The 18,996-nt window shown below is 51.5% G+C and overlaps 1 protein-coding gene across 7 annotated transcripts in view; it reads left to right on the plus strand.

The window, feature by feature from the left end:
- The window catches only part of MGRN1 (mahogunin ring finger 1), a 53,302-nt gene that overhangs the window by 33,314 nt on the left and 992 nt on the right, over positions 1-18,996 (plus strand). For 2 of the 7 annotated variants that reach the window (XM_064726077.1, XM_064726076.1), the window contains exons 6-16: positions 1,861-1,927; positions 4,733-4,785; positions 6,983-7,030; positions 9,975-10,043; positions 11,908-12,067; positions 12,569-12,678; positions 13,493-13,564; positions 15,828-16,051; positions 17,020-17,143; positions 17,595-17,640; positions 18,224-18,328. In XM_064726077.1, coding sequence (XP_064582147.1) covers positions 1,861-1,927; positions 4,733-4,785; positions 6,983-7,030; positions 9,975-10,043; positions 11,908-12,067; positions 12,569-12,678; positions 13,493-13,564; positions 15,828-16,051; positions 17,020-17,143; positions 17,595-17,640; positions 18,224-18,328 — 1,078 coding nt within the window. Of the gene's footprint in view, positions 1-1,860; positions 1,928-4,732; positions 4,786-6,982; positions 7,031-9,974; positions 10,044-11,907; positions 12,068-12,568; positions 12,679-13,492; positions 13,565-15,827; positions 16,052-17,019; positions 17,144-17,594; positions 17,641-18,223; positions 18,329-18,733; positions 18,874-18,996 lie in introns of those variants that run through there. The other 5 variants (XR_010442035.1, XM_064726079.1, XM_064726080.1 and 2 more) reach the window with 5 other exon arrangements.

The raw sequence follows: 18,996 nt of genomic DNA on the forward strand, positions 1-18,996 counted from the left end.
GGTGTTACTGGGAGCTGGAAAAAATGTGGAACAAGCACTGTGATTCCAAAGAGTTTCCCCTCCCATGTCAGCTCTGTGTTACATATTGGTCCTTGTCCTAAATCTTCCCAACTGGCCACCAAAATGCAGCACTTTTCTCTGAGAGAGCTGGCAGTGTCTTAGCTGTGTGCAGTTGACATTTCAGATTTCTTTCCAGCATTGTTATTGGTGTTGTTCAAAACCCCCAGATTTATTTTATGTTTTTGTTTAGTGTAATACTCGGATATGACGTAGATCTTGGCTGGGGAAGAAGGGAGACTGATGTTATGTTGGGTTGTTCTGTGAAAAGCTTTATAAAAGTTTATTTTATCTTCTCATTTACTGATTTGCTTGGAAATTATAGAGTATGGCTTGTGTTGAGTGAGTTGTGTTCAGGGCTCTAAAAGTGAATGTGAAATGGTGCCTTAAAGAGGCCTTTTGTTCAAGAGCACTGGAATTTATATGGAAAAGCAACCTCAGTTCTGTGATGTGACTTTCCCTTCAAATGGTTTCTCTTTTGAGGAACTGGAGCAAATCAGGCTGCAGATGATGTTGGGGCTGTGGCAAAGGGATGGAAACCCCAAAGCACTGTCTGAACTGCTGCAGCACCTGGAACTGGGTCTCAGTTTTCATGGAGAAACTGAAAACAGATTACCTGGAGCATCAGGGTGAAATGACATCTTTTTTTCAGTCTTGGCAAGAGATGAGACAAAACCATCCAAGTTGGTAATTAACAAAAGCAACAGAAATCCAGTCCCTGAGCCACTTCCTTTCCTGGCTTAGGACAGTGTTTGTAAGGTTGCCTTTTCCTTGTATTTCTAAGATGACACAGAGCTTTTGATGTCCTTTAATGAAGTGTAGGGCAAAGGGAGAAACTGAGACTGTTTCCCTTGCACTCAAATTTTCACTCTCACCAACTAGAAACTCAAGGACCTGCATTTCATGACATGCCAAGAGATGAAAATCAGTCCTGTGTTTCCTTAAAGTGTTGTGTGAGCTTGAAGTTTTGCAGATTTTGCTCTTATGTCTTCAGGAACTTCATGGGGTCTCTTTGTGGTGTTGGGAGCACAATGTGCTGCTGTGCTGAGGCCAATGTATCCTCTTGTATGGAGGCAGAATTGTGGCACTGGATATATTTTGAGAAACTTATCCTACTACAAATCACTCAGAAGACTTTTAGGATCCATGAATTAATGAGAATTAAATACCATTTGGAATTCCAGCTGACATCCTTTGCCTTGCTTTGCTGGTGCTTAGTGCCACGTCCGTGTGTGTATGTTGGAGTTGACTCCCTTTTAAAGTTGGTGCCTGGAATTTTAAATCCTCCTGTATTGATGTAGGATGATCCCCATCTGGGGAATAATGTGCTCTGACTCCATGATTTCAGAAGGCTGAAGAAAAGCTTTATTAAGCTATACTATACTATATTACACTATATACTATAGTATATCAAGTTGTGCTAAAGAAAAACCTGTGACCCCTTACAGCTGTGACCTAATTGGTCACTCAATCTGAACAACCATCACCAGTGTCCAATTAAGAAATCTTTCTTTGGTGAACAATCTTCATAACACATTCTACATGTGCTGAACAACAGATGCAGCAAGTAGAGATAAGAATTGCTTTTCTTCTCTGAGTTTTCTCACTTCCTGGGGAAGTTGTGCCTGCTGCTCTCTGTGAAGGGAGCTGTGGCCACACTCCTGCTCTGCTCTGTGTGTCCTTTTGAGACCAGGAGCTGGGGCTGTGTCAGAAGGGCCCCTCACTGAGCTGACATGATCTCAGTGTTGTCTTCAGGCAGGTTTGCTGTGAATTGTGTAACCTCAGCTCATTTCTTTCCCTCAGCTGAACTTTGACTTGGACCGTGGTGTGTTCCCTGTGGTCATCAGAGCAGTGGTGGATGAAGGGGATGGTAAGAGTTGATCTTCTGTTCCCATGGTCTTCTCCTGGCTCTCTCTGAGTTTATGTGACCCCTTTCAGGACTGGCCTCCTTGGGGAGTGTTTCCAGAATAAAAATACTTCAAGAGATCACCATAACTTCCCTTTATTAAAAGGGTCAAGTTAACCACATAAAAACCAGACTTTTAAAAATAGTCTTCATTGTTTTACAGGGAAAATGGCCAGGTATTTAGTGTTGGAATAGTGTTTAGGAGAGCTCCTGGCTCTGCCACAGTGCCAGGCACACAAATTAGAGCAAATGATATCCTTGCTTGTTGGGTTGTGCTTTTGCAGTTTATAGGTCAAAAAGGGTGGAGCTGCTCTTTTCTCCCTCTTAGAGGGGTCAGTTGTCTTCCTAAAAACCTGGAAATGGGCAGGGAAAAAGAAATGGCTTTTAAGTACTCAGGTCATTCTTCAGCCAAATGCAGCTTCATTCAGCACTTTGAAATTATGCTTTTTCTGAGGATGTTGAATGGTTATAAGAAAAGAGCATAACCTTTCAGGAGAAATAATTGCTGACTAAATTTTAAAAATAATTAAGAACTAATCATAATTTGTAATTATGATTAATTGATGATTCTTTTTTAAAGCACACTGCTCTTTTGGAGAGGGTAGTCCAGTGAATATTTAGAGTGTTATTTTTAGATTATTATTCACCATACATGGTATTTCCCTTAGGGGAATTGTGCTTTTGGGCTCATCTGGAGTGTCAGCAATGAACAGGGCACAAGGAAGTCACATTTTCTTTGAAATTGGGGGCTTTTATGATCAGGAGGACCAGCATTTCACTTCTGTAACATTTTGTACAAAATTTAAGATAATTAGAAAAGAAAAAAAAAATCCATTGTTGATCACATTGTTTGGGTCAGTCACTTGCTCAGTTTCTTATGTTGTAAATGTGAAAAAGCTCAAAAACTCATTACATTGTTTTACAGTCTTCCAAGCAGACAGAAATAGAACTGAATAAGCCAATTTAAAGTGTGACTAACAAAGCACAGTGCAACATAAAGGAAATTACTTCCAAAGTGCATCTATTTTTAGTGATTTCAGGCACCCTTAGTAAAATCGACATCTATGTGTAGTTCTTGACCAGAAATATAAAACAGCTTCCTCTGTTTATGGAACTTCTGGCAAGGTGTTTATACTCTGTAATGTTGGGCTTGTCTAGAAGGATCAAAAATAGAACAGGAGGCAGTATGGGAAGCATACATTTATGCACATACCATGCCCAGCCTTAGCCAATAATCTACTCCCATCTATTTTAATAACCTAGAAAGCCAACTGCTTTTAAATCCCCTTTCTGGAAAGAATATCAGCACAAAAATGTGTGACATTTGAGCGAGATTTGAGGAAATTGTGCATTTTGGTTCTTTTTTTAACTGATGGCACTGGAAGGAGCTGGCGTGGTGTGTTTGGAGCACCTGGAAAATGACAGCTGTTAAATAGGGTTGGATGGTAAATTAAAATAGCAGTCAGGAGATGCTGGTTTGGACTGAACTCTGCCATGGCCTGCATGCCAGTGGGATTGTTCCCAGGGAGAGGCACAGCACAGGAAGGAAAGGTGCTGCACAGAGCAGCTCTCACCACTCTGAGCTGTTACCCCTTCCTTGGCCATTCACACTGAGGGAAGGGACTTGAATTTTGTTTACTCTGAGACACAGAGCAGCCTTGCTCTTGGCTGGCAGTGAGAGCAGCAAGCAGATGAATTCCCAGTTTTAACCCCCTTCTCTGCATTGTGTTGTGTCCCTGATTCCACCCCAATTACCATCACCAACCTCAGTTACCCAGCACATCTGCAGGAAAGTCTCCCCTCTCATACAGCTGTTCCCAAGCATGGTCTGAGTGCCACAGCCCAGTTCCTCTGTTGTCTCTGCTGTCCTGGGAGCCCAAAGGAAGCTGTGGAGCTCCTTTCCCTTTTGGACAGAGCAGGAGTTGCTTCCTTGAGCTGCACCTTCCAGGCAGAGCCCTCCTGCCTGTGCTGAGCACAGCCCTCTTCACTCCAAGCAGCATGAGAGCTTCCATGCCTTCCTTCCCTCTGTGACTCCTTCACAAACTCTGTCTCCCACTTCCATATGAGGAGCCTGAACAGGATTCAGGAAAAGGATCCAACCAGCTGGAGCTGAACAGAACCTCAGGGTCAGAGTGAGAGAGGCTGGGATTGTACCTCACCTCCTCTTCTCTCTATTGCTGAAGTAGCCAGGAATGCAGTACTGAAACCTCTGTCAGCCCCTTCCCATTGCTGTGGGATTAAAAAGGAACTCTCAAGTTTGGAAGAGGGAAAATGTTTGTCTTTGGGGAAAGCTGGACAGAGATGTTGCAGTGTCTGAAGTTTGTATGAGAAATAAATGTTTTATAAGCATGTCTGACTAGACTGCAATAAAATGATAAGTAACAGGGCTGGAAGTGCTGCCAATTGCTGTTAAACCAGATAGCTCTGTGATAAATTCAGGTAATTAAGCCCAGGAATTTCAGGGGACAGGAGAATCCCACTGAGTGCTTTGCTTTACTGTCCCTTTCCAACCTCTGCTAACAAGGTGGGATCGTTTGGAGCACCCAGGACAATGAAGGCATGGTTGTGTAGGGCTCAGCAGGGTTTTGTTCTTGCTCTGTTCTGAACCCACCTGATGACAAGATAAGAGAAGTTTTAAATGCAGGAGAAGGTGAAAATAGAACAAATGGCAGCTCAGACATTGTAAGTGGACTAAAATTCAGCTCAGGATACTTTTATGCTGGTGCTGCTTGAGAGGTTTAACCAGTTTTGCCCTTTCTCTTTTTGCAGTGGTGGTTGAGGTCACTGGTCATGCCCATGTTCTTCTGGCTGCATTTGAAAAGGTAAATGAGGGTTTTTCATCCCTCTGTCCCTGTTCTTGTGTATGTAAACATTTCCACGGGTCATTAGTTTGTATTTATATAACACTTGGCACAGCGGAGTCCTGGCCTGTGCCTGGGGTTCCTGGCTGCTGCTGTAGTACAAGGAATCATTTGCAGCAGCTCTGTGCAGCCTGTAATGATCATTTGTACCTGTGCTGGTCACTCAGGGAATGGCAGGGGTGTTTCCTGTGCTCCCATGCAGGGGAAGGTGTTGGCCATGGCTGCTGCCATGCAGTTTTCCAGGGCTCCATGATTTTTGCAGAGCTGGATCTGCTGTGTCCAAACCCTGTTGCACTATTGTTAGGCCTGAGTTTACACCCAGGAGCAAGGGTTGGGATACACCCTGTGTAAAGGCTGAGTTCCACTGCTTGTGAGTGGGGTGTTTGATGTAACTGAGCCCTGCCTACATGGTAAGGCCAAGCTGTGTGCACAAGCCTTGATAACAAACTCTCTTCCCTTGGTAACTGGACCCTGAAAACAGTTGCAATATCCATAACTGGACCTAACCCTGTTGTGTCTGGTGGTGGTAACACTGCAGACACATTTTCTGGGCAGGTGATACTTGCAGTGACATGCTGAGGTGAGGCAAGAGCTGCTGGAGCAGAGCTGGAGGTGTAGAGGGGAGCAGCATCAGTGCTGTGCTGTTGGAAATTCCCCATTTCCCAGCTGGCAGGTGGCTGACTTGTGTATCTCAGTGTGCCTGGTCCCTGCCAGGTCCTAATTCTGTTCCTCTGAGGTGGATAATGGGGATGGTGACAAGCTGAGTCAGAGGGCATGGCAAGCACAGTCAGTCCTAAGGAAGCATATGGCTGGGAGAAGAATTCTAGGTTGCTTTTTTAATTGGACTTGATCTGTGAAGAAAGTGAGTTTTCCCTGTTAGAAAGGCTGCTCTGAGCACTGGCTTTGTAGGTAGCTTTACTCCTGGCAATTGGACATGTGTCAGAAATGAGAGGAGTCAGCTGCAGCACCCCTAGGAGCAGGGCAGGGATGTTATTGTAGTTTCCTCTGGCTGATGTGAAAAACCAGCACACTGGAATCCTTCAGTCATACTCCAGCCACTTCTTATCTCTCATCTTCCACTGAATGCTTAAAACAAGATTAAAATCTCACTTTTAATAAAAAGTCACAAGGCAAAGTACATGTTGAGTTCTTCATCCTCCCTGTTTGGTTAAAATATATTCCCCATCCTTAAAGTAATTGCAGCTTTTGAAGTGTAGGTCCATAAATCTGGGGGAGGTCCTTGATAAATGAGCACTGCTGATCCCCAGAGCTTGTTCAGAGGAAAAACAGAGCAGCAGGGCTTGGTAACTTGCTATTTGTATGTATCTTTAAGATCAGAGGAATAACCTTGATCCTGTGTGCAGTCTGACCTTGCAGCTCCTCCAAAGGCAGAAACTTGTTTGCCTGAAAACAGGACTGTTTTGTCTGGGCTGTGATGTTGTTGTCCCTTCCTCCTGAGACTCCTGCAGACCTGCAGTGTTCCCAGGACCTGCTGAGCATCCCCTGAGTCTCCTTTGCTGCTCTCTAGGCTGTGCCAGGGGACTTGGTTTCTTTAGTGGCCCTTGTGGATGATGGGGAAAGTAGAACTGGCTCACATCTCCCATCACTAATTGTGGCACCAGGCACACACAGAATTGTTCCAGCTGTTCCTGCAGCCACTGAGCAAATGAAAGGCTCTGAGGGTGTGGAGCACATGGGACTTGTTTCTGACTCCATCCAGTGGACAAACCTGGTTCTCTGCCTCATGGCAGCCCCTTGCTCTGTCAGGGCTCTGCCCTGCAGTGACTCTGTCATTTGGTGTTAGGGTACAAACAAATATCCCCCACCAACTCTTGCTGGACTGGCTGCAAGTGTCTGCACCCAGCTGGACTGCTTGCAGCCTGAAAGCATCCAGTGTGCCAGGGAGTTTTGTGTGGGCTCTGAGCCACTTCAGCCAGGTTTAACTTGAGCCAAGCCCACCTGGCTCTGCTCTGGAGCAGACCAGTAGCTCCCCAGTTCCCTGTTCCAGTAACTCTGCTGGGAGGGACTGCTGACACCCCACTGTCCCTCCCTGTCCCACTGTCCCCTTAGCTAGCAGACACCAGCTCTGAAATGAGCCCATTCTGATTTGTGCACTGCAGCTATTTCATGTTTTAATGTCTTTTTTTTTTCCTGCTAGCATGTTGATGGCAGTTTTTCTGTGAAACCACTAAAACAGAAGCAGATTGTAAGTACCTCTTTCCTTTCTACTCTTAAAGACTTGCTGGTGTCCCTCAGGTGCCTGGCTGTGCCCAAAGGGAGGGTTTGGTGTTCACTGAGAGCCTGAGGTCTCACCTCCTTAGCTCTGATTTTGTAAATAAAGGCAGCAAGGTGCTGGCAACCCTTCATTTTGCCATTTTGTCCCCATCCTGCTGTGGTGTGATGTGCAGAAGCTGGGTAGTGTCTTATCAAGATTGAGGTTGCATCCAGTCCTGCATAGCCAGAAATACATAAGCAACTGCTAAGATTGCCAAGAATTTCAGCTTCTGCAAAGAAATCTGGTAGTGATTCTGCTGCAAGGGTCAGCTTGAAATGTCTTCAAGAGAGAGATGAAATTTTGGTGGTTGATCCTTTCAGCTTTAGCTGTGTGCTATATTTTAACTTTAAATGAGTTTCATTTCATCTGCTTACTTGATAGCTGGGGGTTTCTGATTTGAATTAAGTTCATTTTGCTACCTTTAAGTGCCTTAATAAGACACTGTTTACTCTAAGATGTTCATTCCAGTCCCTGGGTCAGAAAAGAGCTACAAGCACTGTCAGTAATCAAAGCTCAAGATGGCATTTGGGAAAACACACAGCACCACTGAAACTGAGATAGCATCTGCACCCTTAGGAGACAGAGCAGAGGTGTAGAGTCTGTCTGGAGTAAACCCTCTGTATAACATTGTACATCCTTTGCCATCCCTGCTTTTCTTTTGCCTTCCCCTCCCTGCCACTGCCAGGGCTGTGGGTACCTTTTGTGGGCATTGGTCAGGAATCAGCAGTGCATGAGCTGATCAGCTGGAGTGTAAGCACCACCCTGCCTGAAGAAAGTCAGCATGGATGAATACAAACAGTTGGGTCAGGAGAAAACCATGACCTGGACTTGTGTGCCTCTGCTGAGGCTGAAAATGGCAGCAGAAGCCTTTGGAAGGACGATGTGGTGTGGGGTGGGTTGGAGAAGCATAAAGGTGAAGAATTGTGTGCAACCACCTGCTCCTTCTGAATTACTCCCACTCTGAAAACCTAGAATTCCTCCCAGGAAGAGCTTTGTTGCACTGCTCACCCTTTCCCTACTGGGACAGAAGCTCCTCAGGATTTTTAGAGGGAAGAAGTCAAGAGGAACACAGACTCCTGCAGGGACTTGGGGCTCTTTCTTCCTGACCTCTTCTGTGCTTTGAGCTGACAACTTCTGCACTTACAGTTGCTCCTCATGATCCTCTGAGGAGTCAGGATGCTGGAACAAGGCTCTCTTTGAAATGCCAAGTTACAAAAGATCTCCCACATAATTGTTCCCAAACTTCCTGGGTGAGTTGTGAGCTGCTGCAGAGGGTTTTGCTCAGCAGTCCAACAGCTGATCTCATTGCCATGAAATGCAGGCCTAGAACAGATTGTCTGTGAGCTGCACACTGAGTTACACAGGGACACTGCAGTTAGTTTGTTATCACTGCTGTGTCCCAGCTCAGAGCATTTCTGAATTTCTGGGTACAGCCAGCTCCTGCCCCCACCTTGCCATGTGTCACCTTCTGCAGCACTGGGGTGCCATGGCAAAGCCACTCCTCTGCTGAGTGGTGACAAGAGAGAGGAGAGAGGCCAGTTTAACATGGAAATTACAGAGGCCATGGGATTGATGAGCTCTATGAGCATGGAGTGCTGGTGGCTTGGCTTCACTGCATGTTGGGAGCTGGACACTACTGGAGATGGCAGGAAAGTGTTTCCTCCCACTTTTTGGGAGATGTGCCTGTTTGGTATCTTGCAACCCCCTCACCCTTTTCCCTGCTGTGAGGGTTTCTGTGGAGGAGCACATCCTGCTCTGGGGAAGCTGCTGTGCAGCACCAGATCACAGAAACACAGAATCATTTAGGCTGGGAAAGAGCTGCAAGATCATCAAGTCCAACCTGTGAGTGGTCACCACCATGGCACCCAGCCCAGTCATTCCTTGAACACCTCCAGGGATGGTGACTCCATCACCTCCTGGGCAGCCTCTTCCAATGTTTGACAACCCCTTCTGTGAAGAAATTCCTTCTGGTATCCAACCTGACCCTCCTTTGGAGTTACAGATCCTTCTGCAGAGCCTTCCTACCATCCAGCAGATGAACACTCCCACCAAACTTTGTGTTATGTGTGACCTTACTGAGGGTACAGCTGATCCCCTCATCCAGATCATCAATGAAGATGTTTAACAGGACTGAATCAGTGCTGAAATTCAGCTGCTCAGTGGGGTTTGCAGCTTCTGCCAGTTTGCAGAAGTCATGGTTTGGAGTTGTCCCAGCCTGGGGCTCTGAGCAGCTTCCACCTGTGCCTCAAGCACCTCCTGCCACCACACCCCCAATGTAGAGATGGCACCAAGGGCCTGGGCATGGCAGTAACTGACATTGCACTAACACAGAGTTATTCCTTGAGTGCTCCTCATGCTAAGGGACACAGTTTGTCTGTCCTCAGTAGCTCAACCTTATGCTCTCAGGATGATCAGGGAGGTGATGTGCTGCCACTGGTGTGCCAGGAAGGAGCTGTTGGCACAGCCCATCCTCTGAGGTTGCAAAAATAGGTGCAAGTTCATCTTGGTTGAAGTTAAGCAGGATCTCAGAGAGCAGTGTAGAAGGCTGATTGCCTCTGGATTATTTGAGCTGTGAGTGTGTATTCCCAATGTCTGGGCCAAGCAGAATACTTGGTTTTAGATTATCTTGATAGCCCAACTAGCCATTTCTGTTACTCTCCGCTCACACCAGGCAGGATGGGCTCTACTTTCTGAGCAAGGAGAGGCTCATTCTCCCAGCTGTCCTTTGCAATATTTGTTTGTTGCCTTTTTCATGTCACTATAGGGGAGCTCTATGTGTAACACAGACATTTGACACAGGGAAAGAGGGAGGGAAGGTGGTCACAAACCAGTAATGCCAGAGCAGCTGTCACTGCAGTGTGGTGTTCTCCCCCAGGTTGACCGGGTGAGCTACCTGCTCCAGGAGATCTACGGCATCGAGAACAAGAACAACCAGGAGACCAAGGTAAAGGTGCCCAGGAGCTCCCTCAGCTGGAGTTCCCAGCCTGCACCTTCTGCTTTTGAGCCTAACAATGGGGATTTGCCAGGGCAGGGTGGAGGTGCTTCCCATAGTCCAGGCTGTGTCCATTCCTGCAGGCACCCCAGAAGCCCAGGGATGACAGCTCATCCCTGGTGTCAGCCCAAACAGTCAGTGGAGTTGTGCTGAGGTAATTTTAGGCAGCATGAGGCTCTTGAGGATGTTCCCTATGGCTGGGATTGCTAGGAGAGAAAGGCATCAATGCCCCAGGGGTGTGTCAGAGCATTGATTTTTGGGGCTTGTAGAGAGCCAGTGTTGCTGTGTCTCTGCAGTCAAGGCAGTCATGCCTGGTGTCTGTGCTTTGCTCTTGTGTCTCCTTTGTGTTCTGGTTGGGGTTCTGCATATTCCTGTAGTGTCCAGAGACATTCCTCTTGCATTCCTCTTGCATTCCCCAGCAGGAGAAAGCACAGCACCCCTAAGGCATGTGTATGCAAATGCCATAGCCAGAAACTTGAGGCAGGAGCTGCTGCTGGATCCCAGCCTGCTGCACAGCCCTGCACAGCTTGTGTGACTGATTTATTCTTCCTGAAGCCTTTGTAGAGCTGCCCTTTGCTGCCACCTGGGCTGTGGAGTGTACCCAGTGCTGGCCTTGGGATCACACAGCTCTGGGGTGTGGAGTGCACTCTTTGCACACAGTGGAGCACCCACAGACCAAGACATGCAGGATTTCCTCTGCTCTGCTCTGCCCTGAGCATCCTGTGCTCCCTGTCTGCCTGTGCCAACAGGTAGGACCTGAAGAAGCAAGAGGGAGAAGTGTTTGCTAAGATTTTTCTTGCACAGGATTGAGGGAGGGAATGAACAGGATTGAGGGCTTCTTTTTGGGTCTTGTGATGATTCTCGTGATCCAGCAATCCTGGCCCGTCAGACAAGTGGCCTGGGGCCATTTTTGTTCTTCCTTATTCAGCAAACCATGTGAGTGGGACAGCAAAGAGCCTGCTCTCCCTCCAATAAAAGGCAGGGTGAGGATGTGGCAGCAGCACAAATGCTGTTTACACTGAGGTTGTCCCTGGTCTGGCACGTGTTAGCCCAGGTGACCAAAGGGGCCCTGGGTGAAGGTGGAGGGTACCCCCCATCCTGGGTTATCGTGGTGGGCTCTGGCACAACTTCTGTGACATCAGTGGGGAGACTGTGGAGTTTTCTGGTGTCAGTCTTGTGGTTGGGGAAGGAGTTTCTCTCCCAGCTTGATCAGTGGCTGTGATCCAGTTTGTGGGGTTCTGAGAAAGATGGGTGTGAAACATGTTCATGTTGAAGGGGTGCACACTGAGCCTTTTACCAGGGTAGCTGTGGGCAGGTGAGCACCCTGGGCTGGTTCTCCTGCAGCTGCATCAGAGCTTGTGCCAGCACAGGGGATGCAGGAGAATCACTCACCTGCTCAGGGGACCTGTGGAAGCTGGGCTAGACATGGCTGGGACAGCAGGCAGCACAAAGCTCCTTCTGGGGCTGCTCTGTCTGTGGGGAAGAAAGGCCAGAGTGCCAAAGAGTTCACTTCCCTATTGACCCTGGAGCCACCAGGGCTTGTTCCTGGTCAGCCTCAGTCAAGGGGATGCCTGCCCCATAATGGGTCCCCTCTGAACAGAACATGGCTGTGGGGAAGGACAGCTCTGCCGTGAATTCCCAGTGCAGTGCCCAGAGAGGAAGGAGTGTGAGCAGGGCTGTGTGGGCTACAGCTTGCTCTCCTTGAGGAGCCCCTGCTGAGAGCTGCAAAAAGAGAATTTGCAGACTTTGGGTGGGAAATTCCACCAGGCTCCTGTTCCTTGGCAGCTTGGCACAGCCCCTTTGCCTCTCCTTGCAGCCCTCAGACGACGAGAACAGCGACAACAGCAACGAGTGTGTGGTGTGCCTGTCGGACCTGCGGGACACCCTGATCCTGCCCTGCCGCCACCTCTGCCTCTGCAACTCCTGCGCCGACACGCTGCGCTACCAGGCCAACAACTGCCCCATCTGCAGGCTGCGTGAGTGCCCCAAACCAGGCCAGCACTGCCCCATCTGCAGGGTCTGAGTGCCCCAAAACCAGGCCAGCACTGCCCCATCTGCAGGGTTTGTGAGTGCCCCAAACCAGGCCAACACTGCCCCATCTGCAGGGTCTGAGTGCCCCAAACCAGGCCAACACTGCCCCATCTGCAGGGTCTGTGAGTGCCCCAAAACCAGGCCAACACTGCCCCATCTGCAGGGTCTGTGAGTGCCCCAAACCAGGCCAACACTGCCCCATCTGCAGGGTCTGTGAGTGCCCCAAACACCAGGCCAACACTGCCCCATCTGCAGGGTCTGAGTGCCCCAAAACCAGGCCAACACTGCCCCATCTGCAGGGTCTGTGAGTGCCCCAAAACCAGGCCAACACTGTCCCATCTGCAGGGTCCCTGAGTGCCCCAGCCACCAGGCCAGCCTCTGCCTGGGCAGGAGCCCTGTCCTGGCCCTGCTGGGCAGTGCAGTCACCACCTCCTGTTCTCTCGTAGCTTTCCGTGCCCTGCTGCAGATCCGGGCGGTGAGGAAGAAGCCGGGGGCTCTGTCACCAGTGTCCTTCAGCCCTGTCCTGGCACAGAGTGTGGACCATGATGAGCACTCTGTAAGTACCTGCTGAGCCTGTGCAAAGCCTGGCTGCTGCTCTCAGCCTCAGCAAGCAGCTGCTGGGTGCATGAGTTGCTTGGACTGATGGCTGGGACCTCAGGAGGTTTGGTCACACCCTCCACTGAGGGCTTCCCAAGCAGTGCTGCCTTTTCTTATCAACCTGCTGGATTAAAGGAAACAAACCCACAGAAATCTCAGGATGAGAAGGTTTCTTGTTGCCTGGCCCAACAGAAAAGTGACAGACTCTGGGCATGACAGGGTGGGAGCTGTGAAAACAGGGCAGAGGGGTTCCAGTTTGACTTGCACACACATCTCTGTGGCAGCACACATAAAATACCCTTGGCACTGGGGTTCCCAGCATGGGAGCTGTGGCAGTTCCCTGGGTGTCTTGGCATGCATGTGAGGGAGTGTGGGATGGGAAGCGTGGTGCTGGTGGCACCAGGGCCCAGTTGCATGCCCCAGTGTGGGAAGGGCAGCAGCTCTCTGCCTGAGCAGCACTGTTTATCTTCAAAGCTGGCTCTGGTGAGACACCAAGATTAGCATGAGAAGGACAAGTGCATCTAGATCATCCTACAGGCTTTCATGGAACTGATACTGTCACAGGAAAAGGTTGGGTTTATTCATCTGCCCTCTGCTGCCTCCAGCTGGGGCTGAGGAATAGGGGGATGAAGCCTGAGGGTTGTGAAGCAGAGTGTGGTGTGTGGAGGACATGGGTGCTGTCACCTGCAGCGAGGTGAGGAGATGCTGTGTGTCTCTTCCTGTCACCTAACCTCTAGAAACAACTCCTTTAAAACATGGTTTTCTCTTGACAGCACCCCTTTAAACCCCTTAAGGTGAGCTCTGTCTCCCTGCCCAGCAGGAAGCCTAGGAGGGAAGTGAGAACAGTAAGTGGACTTGGCTGGTTGCACTTGGCAGCTCTCTGCCAGCAGTGTCACCTGCACGTGGCAGTGTCACCACGAGGGCTTGCTGACACGCTGGGTTTGGCCTGTGCCCTGCCAGGCTGTGACACTCCACATCCCTCACATTGCAGTGAGATGCTCTCACCCTGCACAGATGATCACTGACATCCCTGGTTTGCCTGTGGAGGAACGAGCCAGAAGGAACAGCTTGGCACAGGGCTCTGGTGCTGACTCTCAGGGACTGTCCCTGGCTCATTTATGGTTCCTGGCCAAGATGTTTTCACAGCTTCATAGGGCTGTGGGCAAGCTGCAGTGCCCACAGCTCACCCAAAAGCTTCCTTGCACTTACCTCATCCCCTTGGCAGTTTGGTGTGGGCACATCTTGGTGTGGTTTGTGGTGCTGGCATGTAGAGGTGCAGCTGGAGCTGGTCTTGCACTCAGGCTGGTTTGCTTTTACAGGAACAGGAAGGATGGAGCTTGTCTTGGCTGGGGAGCCTCTGAGTGGGTTTGGCAGTGTGTGACTGGAGTGCTGTGCTGGGGACAGCATGGATGGCAACTGTGGGGCTCCAGGAGCTGGGAAGGGGAAACCTGAGGGAGCCCCCAGGCCAGGCAGGCTGTTTGTGCCCTTTGTGTACTCCCATCAAATGCAGCCATGGCTGTCATCTCTATCAAGGACATTGCAGTTTTCTTTTGCTCAGGCCAGCTCAGATGCTCGGCCTTGTAGGGACACGACTTGCTGGGCTTGAAGGTCTGGAGTAAACCTGGTGCTGGTTCAGGTTTGAACCATTCTGGCTTGACCTGGCTCTCTGCAAGACTCCCACAGGCACTGGCAGTGTTCCTGGGGGCTGGTGTGAGTGTCCCACGAGGGAGTGGTGTCCCAGTGAGGGTGTCCTAGCCATTGGTGGGAAATCCTCCTGCAGCCTCTGAGCTGTGCTGTGCAACCTGAGCTTTCCCCACAGCAACAGGCAGCCTTTGAGCCCTCAGGGCCTGCTCTGCACAGTCAGGAGAAAAAGCCCCAAACAGGATTCCAGGGGGGTTTGTCTCCCTGACTTTTCTGCACACAGAATAGCACAGCTGGGCTGCTGTCTGCAGATGGAAAGTTTTTTGGAGATGGCTTTTGGCCCCACCACCTACAGCTGGCAGCAGCTGGGAGCCCATTCCTTGTTTAGCTGAGCTGTTTATCTTCAAAGCTCCTAACCCTCACAGGACCAGTCCTGGGATGTGGGCTGGTGATTGACTCCACTCATCCTTCCCTCTCCTCCTGTGACCACAGGTGAGTCAGTTGAGCACTCAGCTCTCACCAAATCAGGGGCTGTGTTGGACCAGGCTGCTGGGCAGGTTCATCTGCAGGTGTGACTGGGACATGGGGCACACAGGAGCTGTGGAGGTTCATGGCCAGGCTTAGCAGCACGGTGCCATCCTCTGTACAACTTAGAAACACCCTCTGGAGGACACAGGGCTGAAACAGCTCAATTTAATGTAGCCTGAGCTGTGGGAGTGTCACCTCTTGATTTGCATCAGACTGGGCTGAGCTGCCTGTGGCCTCCTGGGCTGCAGCATGAACTCCATTTTTCTCTGGGTCCACAGGGTCTTTATGATCAGGAGGATTTTTGGAGTTAAACCTGTGTTGATTTAATGGCTTTGCAAGGGTCCCTTTGAGTGGCAGCTTTGTGATTTACACAGGGAATGGGAATTGATTTTCCTTCCTCCTTACGAGGTCAGTGGTTCTGTGATCCCTTTCCTGCCTTTTAGCAAAGGTGACTCTGCATGGAGCCAGTGTTAGCAGTGAGAGCACATGGGAGAAGTGGGGCAGGCTCAAGAACCATCTCTCAGCTGCTGCACACATGCTCCCCTCCTTCAGCTCTGCCTTGGTGCCACTGGTGGTGCTGTGAAACAGCTGCATGTTCCATGCCTGGGAGCAAAGTGGGATGTTCACTGAGCTGGAAGGGTCTCTGAACCACTGCAGGAGCTTTCAGGGGAGAAAAAAATTCCAAACATATTTTATAGCAGCTTTTTAGGAGCCTGCTGCCTCACCCTCCTTGCCCAGCTCTTGAAAGCACATCAGGGGGATGCCCAATCTCTCAAGCACTGCTCTGGGAACTTGCCTGGAGCATCACCAGCATTCCCTGAGGGGATTTTGTGGCTGTCCAGGCAAGGAGCCGAGGTGGCTGTGTGGATGGGCTGCCTGGGGGGCGGAGGGCTTCCATCCTGTGATATTTCCCTAACACCCCCGTGTTTCTCACTGCAGAGCTCTGACAACATCCCCGCAGGCTACGAGCCCATCTCGCTGCTGGAGGCGCTGAACGGGCTGCGCTCGGTGTCGCCCTCGCTGCCCTCGGCGCCGCTCTACGACGAGATCTCCTACTCGGGGGTGGTGGATGGCGTGGCCCCGGCCGGCCGCCCCCTCGCGGCCATGGACAGAGCCCTGGAGGCCGCCCACCAAAAGGGCAAGCGCAGCAAGTCCCCAGACAGGTCAGCAGGGCACGGGGCCGCTCCTCTTGCAGGCCCCAGAACTGGGAGCCAGGAGAGGGCTCTGGCTCCACAGCTAACCCAGAGTTTAGGAGGACAGCAGGTACTTGTGCCAGGGAGGGAACTGGGATATTGTCCCTGTGTTCAACCTGAGGTTACAGCTTGTATCTCCTAAGAGTCTCCCTCTGTCACCAAAAGAAAGAGGATTTTTAACGAGGAGAATTTAATCATAGAATCACAAAATGGTTTGCATTGGGAAGGGCCATAAAGCTCATCTCATTGCAACTCCCCACTGTGGACAGACAACTTCCACTGTCCCAGGCTGCTCCAAGCTGTCTCCAGCCTGGCCTTGGACACTTTGAGGGATGGAGCAGCCACAGCTGCTCTGGGCACCCTGTGCCAGGGCCTCACCACCCCCACAGTAAAGACTTCAGGTGGAAATGTCTCCTTCCCAATGCACTTAGTCCTAGAATTTACATTTGATGTCCAAACCTTAGTGGATTTCAGCTTTCCATGGAGCTCCTCAGGAGCAAAGGAATGGGGAGAGGAGTGACCTGGATTTCAGAGCACAAAGTGCTGAATGGAGATCCTGTAGTTCTTGTCTAAAGGCTCCTCTGTTGGCCCTGTGCTGGAGGGGTTGGGTGAGGATATGGGGCTGCTCAGACCAGACTGGGTTTGCTCCTGGCACTCACTGTGCTCCAGCCCAGATTTTCACCTGGGAAGGGAGCCCTGAAAGTGTGAGGAGCAGTGTGGGACCTGGGCTGTTGTAGCTGTGCTGGAGTTTGGCACCTCTTGGCTCTGTCCCACCCTGCTGCTGCTGCTGTTCTCCATGTGGCCAGCACTGGAGGCCCTGGTGAATCCAGCTCCCCAGTCTGAGCTCCTGCTCAGGAGAGTTGGCTTGTGCTGCCCCCATGTCCTGCAGGCCCCAGGGTGCTGGGAACTCCCTGCAAATGGAGTTTCTCTTGCTGCAGCACACTACGGTCTCCTTCATCCCCAATCCACGAGGAGGATGAGGAGAAGCTCTCCGAGGACTCTGACTCGCAGGCGGTGCTGAGCGGGGGCGAGCTGGTCCTGAGGGAAACCAGCTCTCCAGAGGTGAGTGTGTGCTCTGCTGGGGGGGCTTCTGAGCCACAGCTCTGCTGGGACATGGAAGCGCCTCCTGAAGGACCATTGCCCCGAGCCAAGAGTCTTGGCTGCCTTGTTTACCCCTAAGGCTCCATGGGGAAGGATGTAGCCACTCCCTGTGCTCCTGGCATCTCTTTGGGAGTGGAAACCACTCAGCTGGAGCCATGGCAGAGCTGAGCTTCCCCAGCATCCTGGGCAAGCCCAGCAGTGTTTGGGGCAGGGGTGGGAGCTGGCCATTAGGAGCTTCCAGCGCCCAGCCCTCCATCCCAGCCTGTGGTGCTGCAGCACTGGGGCAGCCCCCTGCTCCTGCCCTGGAACAAGCCCTGGCCCTGAGCACAGCTCCCTGGAGGAAGCCAGAGCAGGAGAATGGCACAGCAAAGGCTCCAGCTGCAGAAGTAACCTGTACTGTCCCTCCTTACAGAGCGTGGCAGGGGAGGAGATGGAGGAGGCCTCATCGGTGCAGCAGGGTAGGTGTGGCTGCAGCCAGAGCTCAGCTCGGTGTTCAGGGCTGTTGTGGTGGGACAGGGACAACTGGGGGATGAACAAATGAGCTCAGAAACATCCAGCCCCCTAAGTCCATCTCTGAGGCTCTGTTCTTCACCAGGGAAGGGTGCCAGGGTCTTTTCATGGAGGCAAGGGAGCAAAATCCACAGGTTTCCCTGGTTTATTTGCCAAGCATCCCACCTTACTCTGAGCTTTACTCAGGTAGAGCTTTCCATGCCATGAGCTCTCCTTGCTTTATTGGGGACACCACTGGGGTCCTGGTGAGAGCACATCCACCGTTCTGGGCACACAGGATGGGTCTCTGGTCCTTGGGGTGGGTCTGTGGTGCTCAGTCAGCACCCAGAGGGGACAAGGATGGGGTGACAGAGGAGTGCTGGGCAGCTTTGTGGCACTGTGAGCCGGGCCAGTGTGACCAGCACTCCTGGCACATCAGTGGGGCTGGGGGGGCCTGGGGAGCTTCCTCACATCAAGACCTGGACCCCCCCTGGCCGTGAGCACCCTGATCCGTGCTGGGGGCTGAGGGGCCGCGCTCTGGGCTGGTTCCAGGGAGCCGCCCGCCCTCGGTGGAGGACGTGCTGCAGGACGGCGGCTGCGAGAGCCGGAGCCTGACGCGCTCCGAGAGCGACGCCCCGGTCGATGTGTTCCTGCCAGGTAACGGCCGCGCCGTTGGGGCCGGGGCTGCCCCGGGGCCGGGGCTCTGTGCAGCCGTGTCCCACAGCCCTGGTATGGGATGGAACGGGTCTGGAACGCTCCTGCACCAACAGTGGGCAGAGTGGGCGGTGGGCAAGGGGGGCTTACACAGAGGTGACTTGGCCCCCTTCTCTCTCCTCCTCCCTCACCCTCGTGTCTCTGTCCTTCCCCTCCTTTCTCCTCTTTGGGCCACAGCTGCTCCCAGCACAGCTCTGTGTGACAAAGGCCCCCTGTGTGCTTTGGGGTGAGGGAGGGGAGCGCTCTGGGCCAGCAGCTGGGGCTGGGGCAGTGTTGGGTCAGGCAGGGAGGGTCCCAGGGTGCCGTGGGAGCCTGCGCTGGCCTCACCTCTGACTGTTGTCGTTGCAGCCTGTTTTCTTCCGTAGAGTCGCAGTCTGTTCTGAGTTACCTCTCTAATGTCTCCTTCCCTCTCTGTCTGCCTTCCTCCCTCCTGTCTTGGGCAGCACTTGGTCCTGATTCCTGCTCTGTTGGTATAGAGGAGTAAGCTGGTACGTTTCTAGTTCTTCTTATGCATCCCTGTAGTGTGGGGCAGCAGGGCCCTGCTGGGAGTGCTGGCAGAGAGCGGGGACGGGGTTGGTCCTGGCCATGGGGATAGGGAAGGAGAGGCAGCA

The sequence above is a fragment of the Zonotrichia leucophrys genome, chromosome 14 (genome assembly GCF_028769735.1).
Source record: "Zonotrichia leucophrys gambelii isolate GWCS_2022_RI chromosome 14, RI_Zleu_2.0, whole genome shotgun sequence".
Lineage (NCBI taxonomy): Eukaryota > Metazoa > Chordata > Aves > Passeriformes > Passerellidae > Zonotrichia > Zonotrichia leucophrys.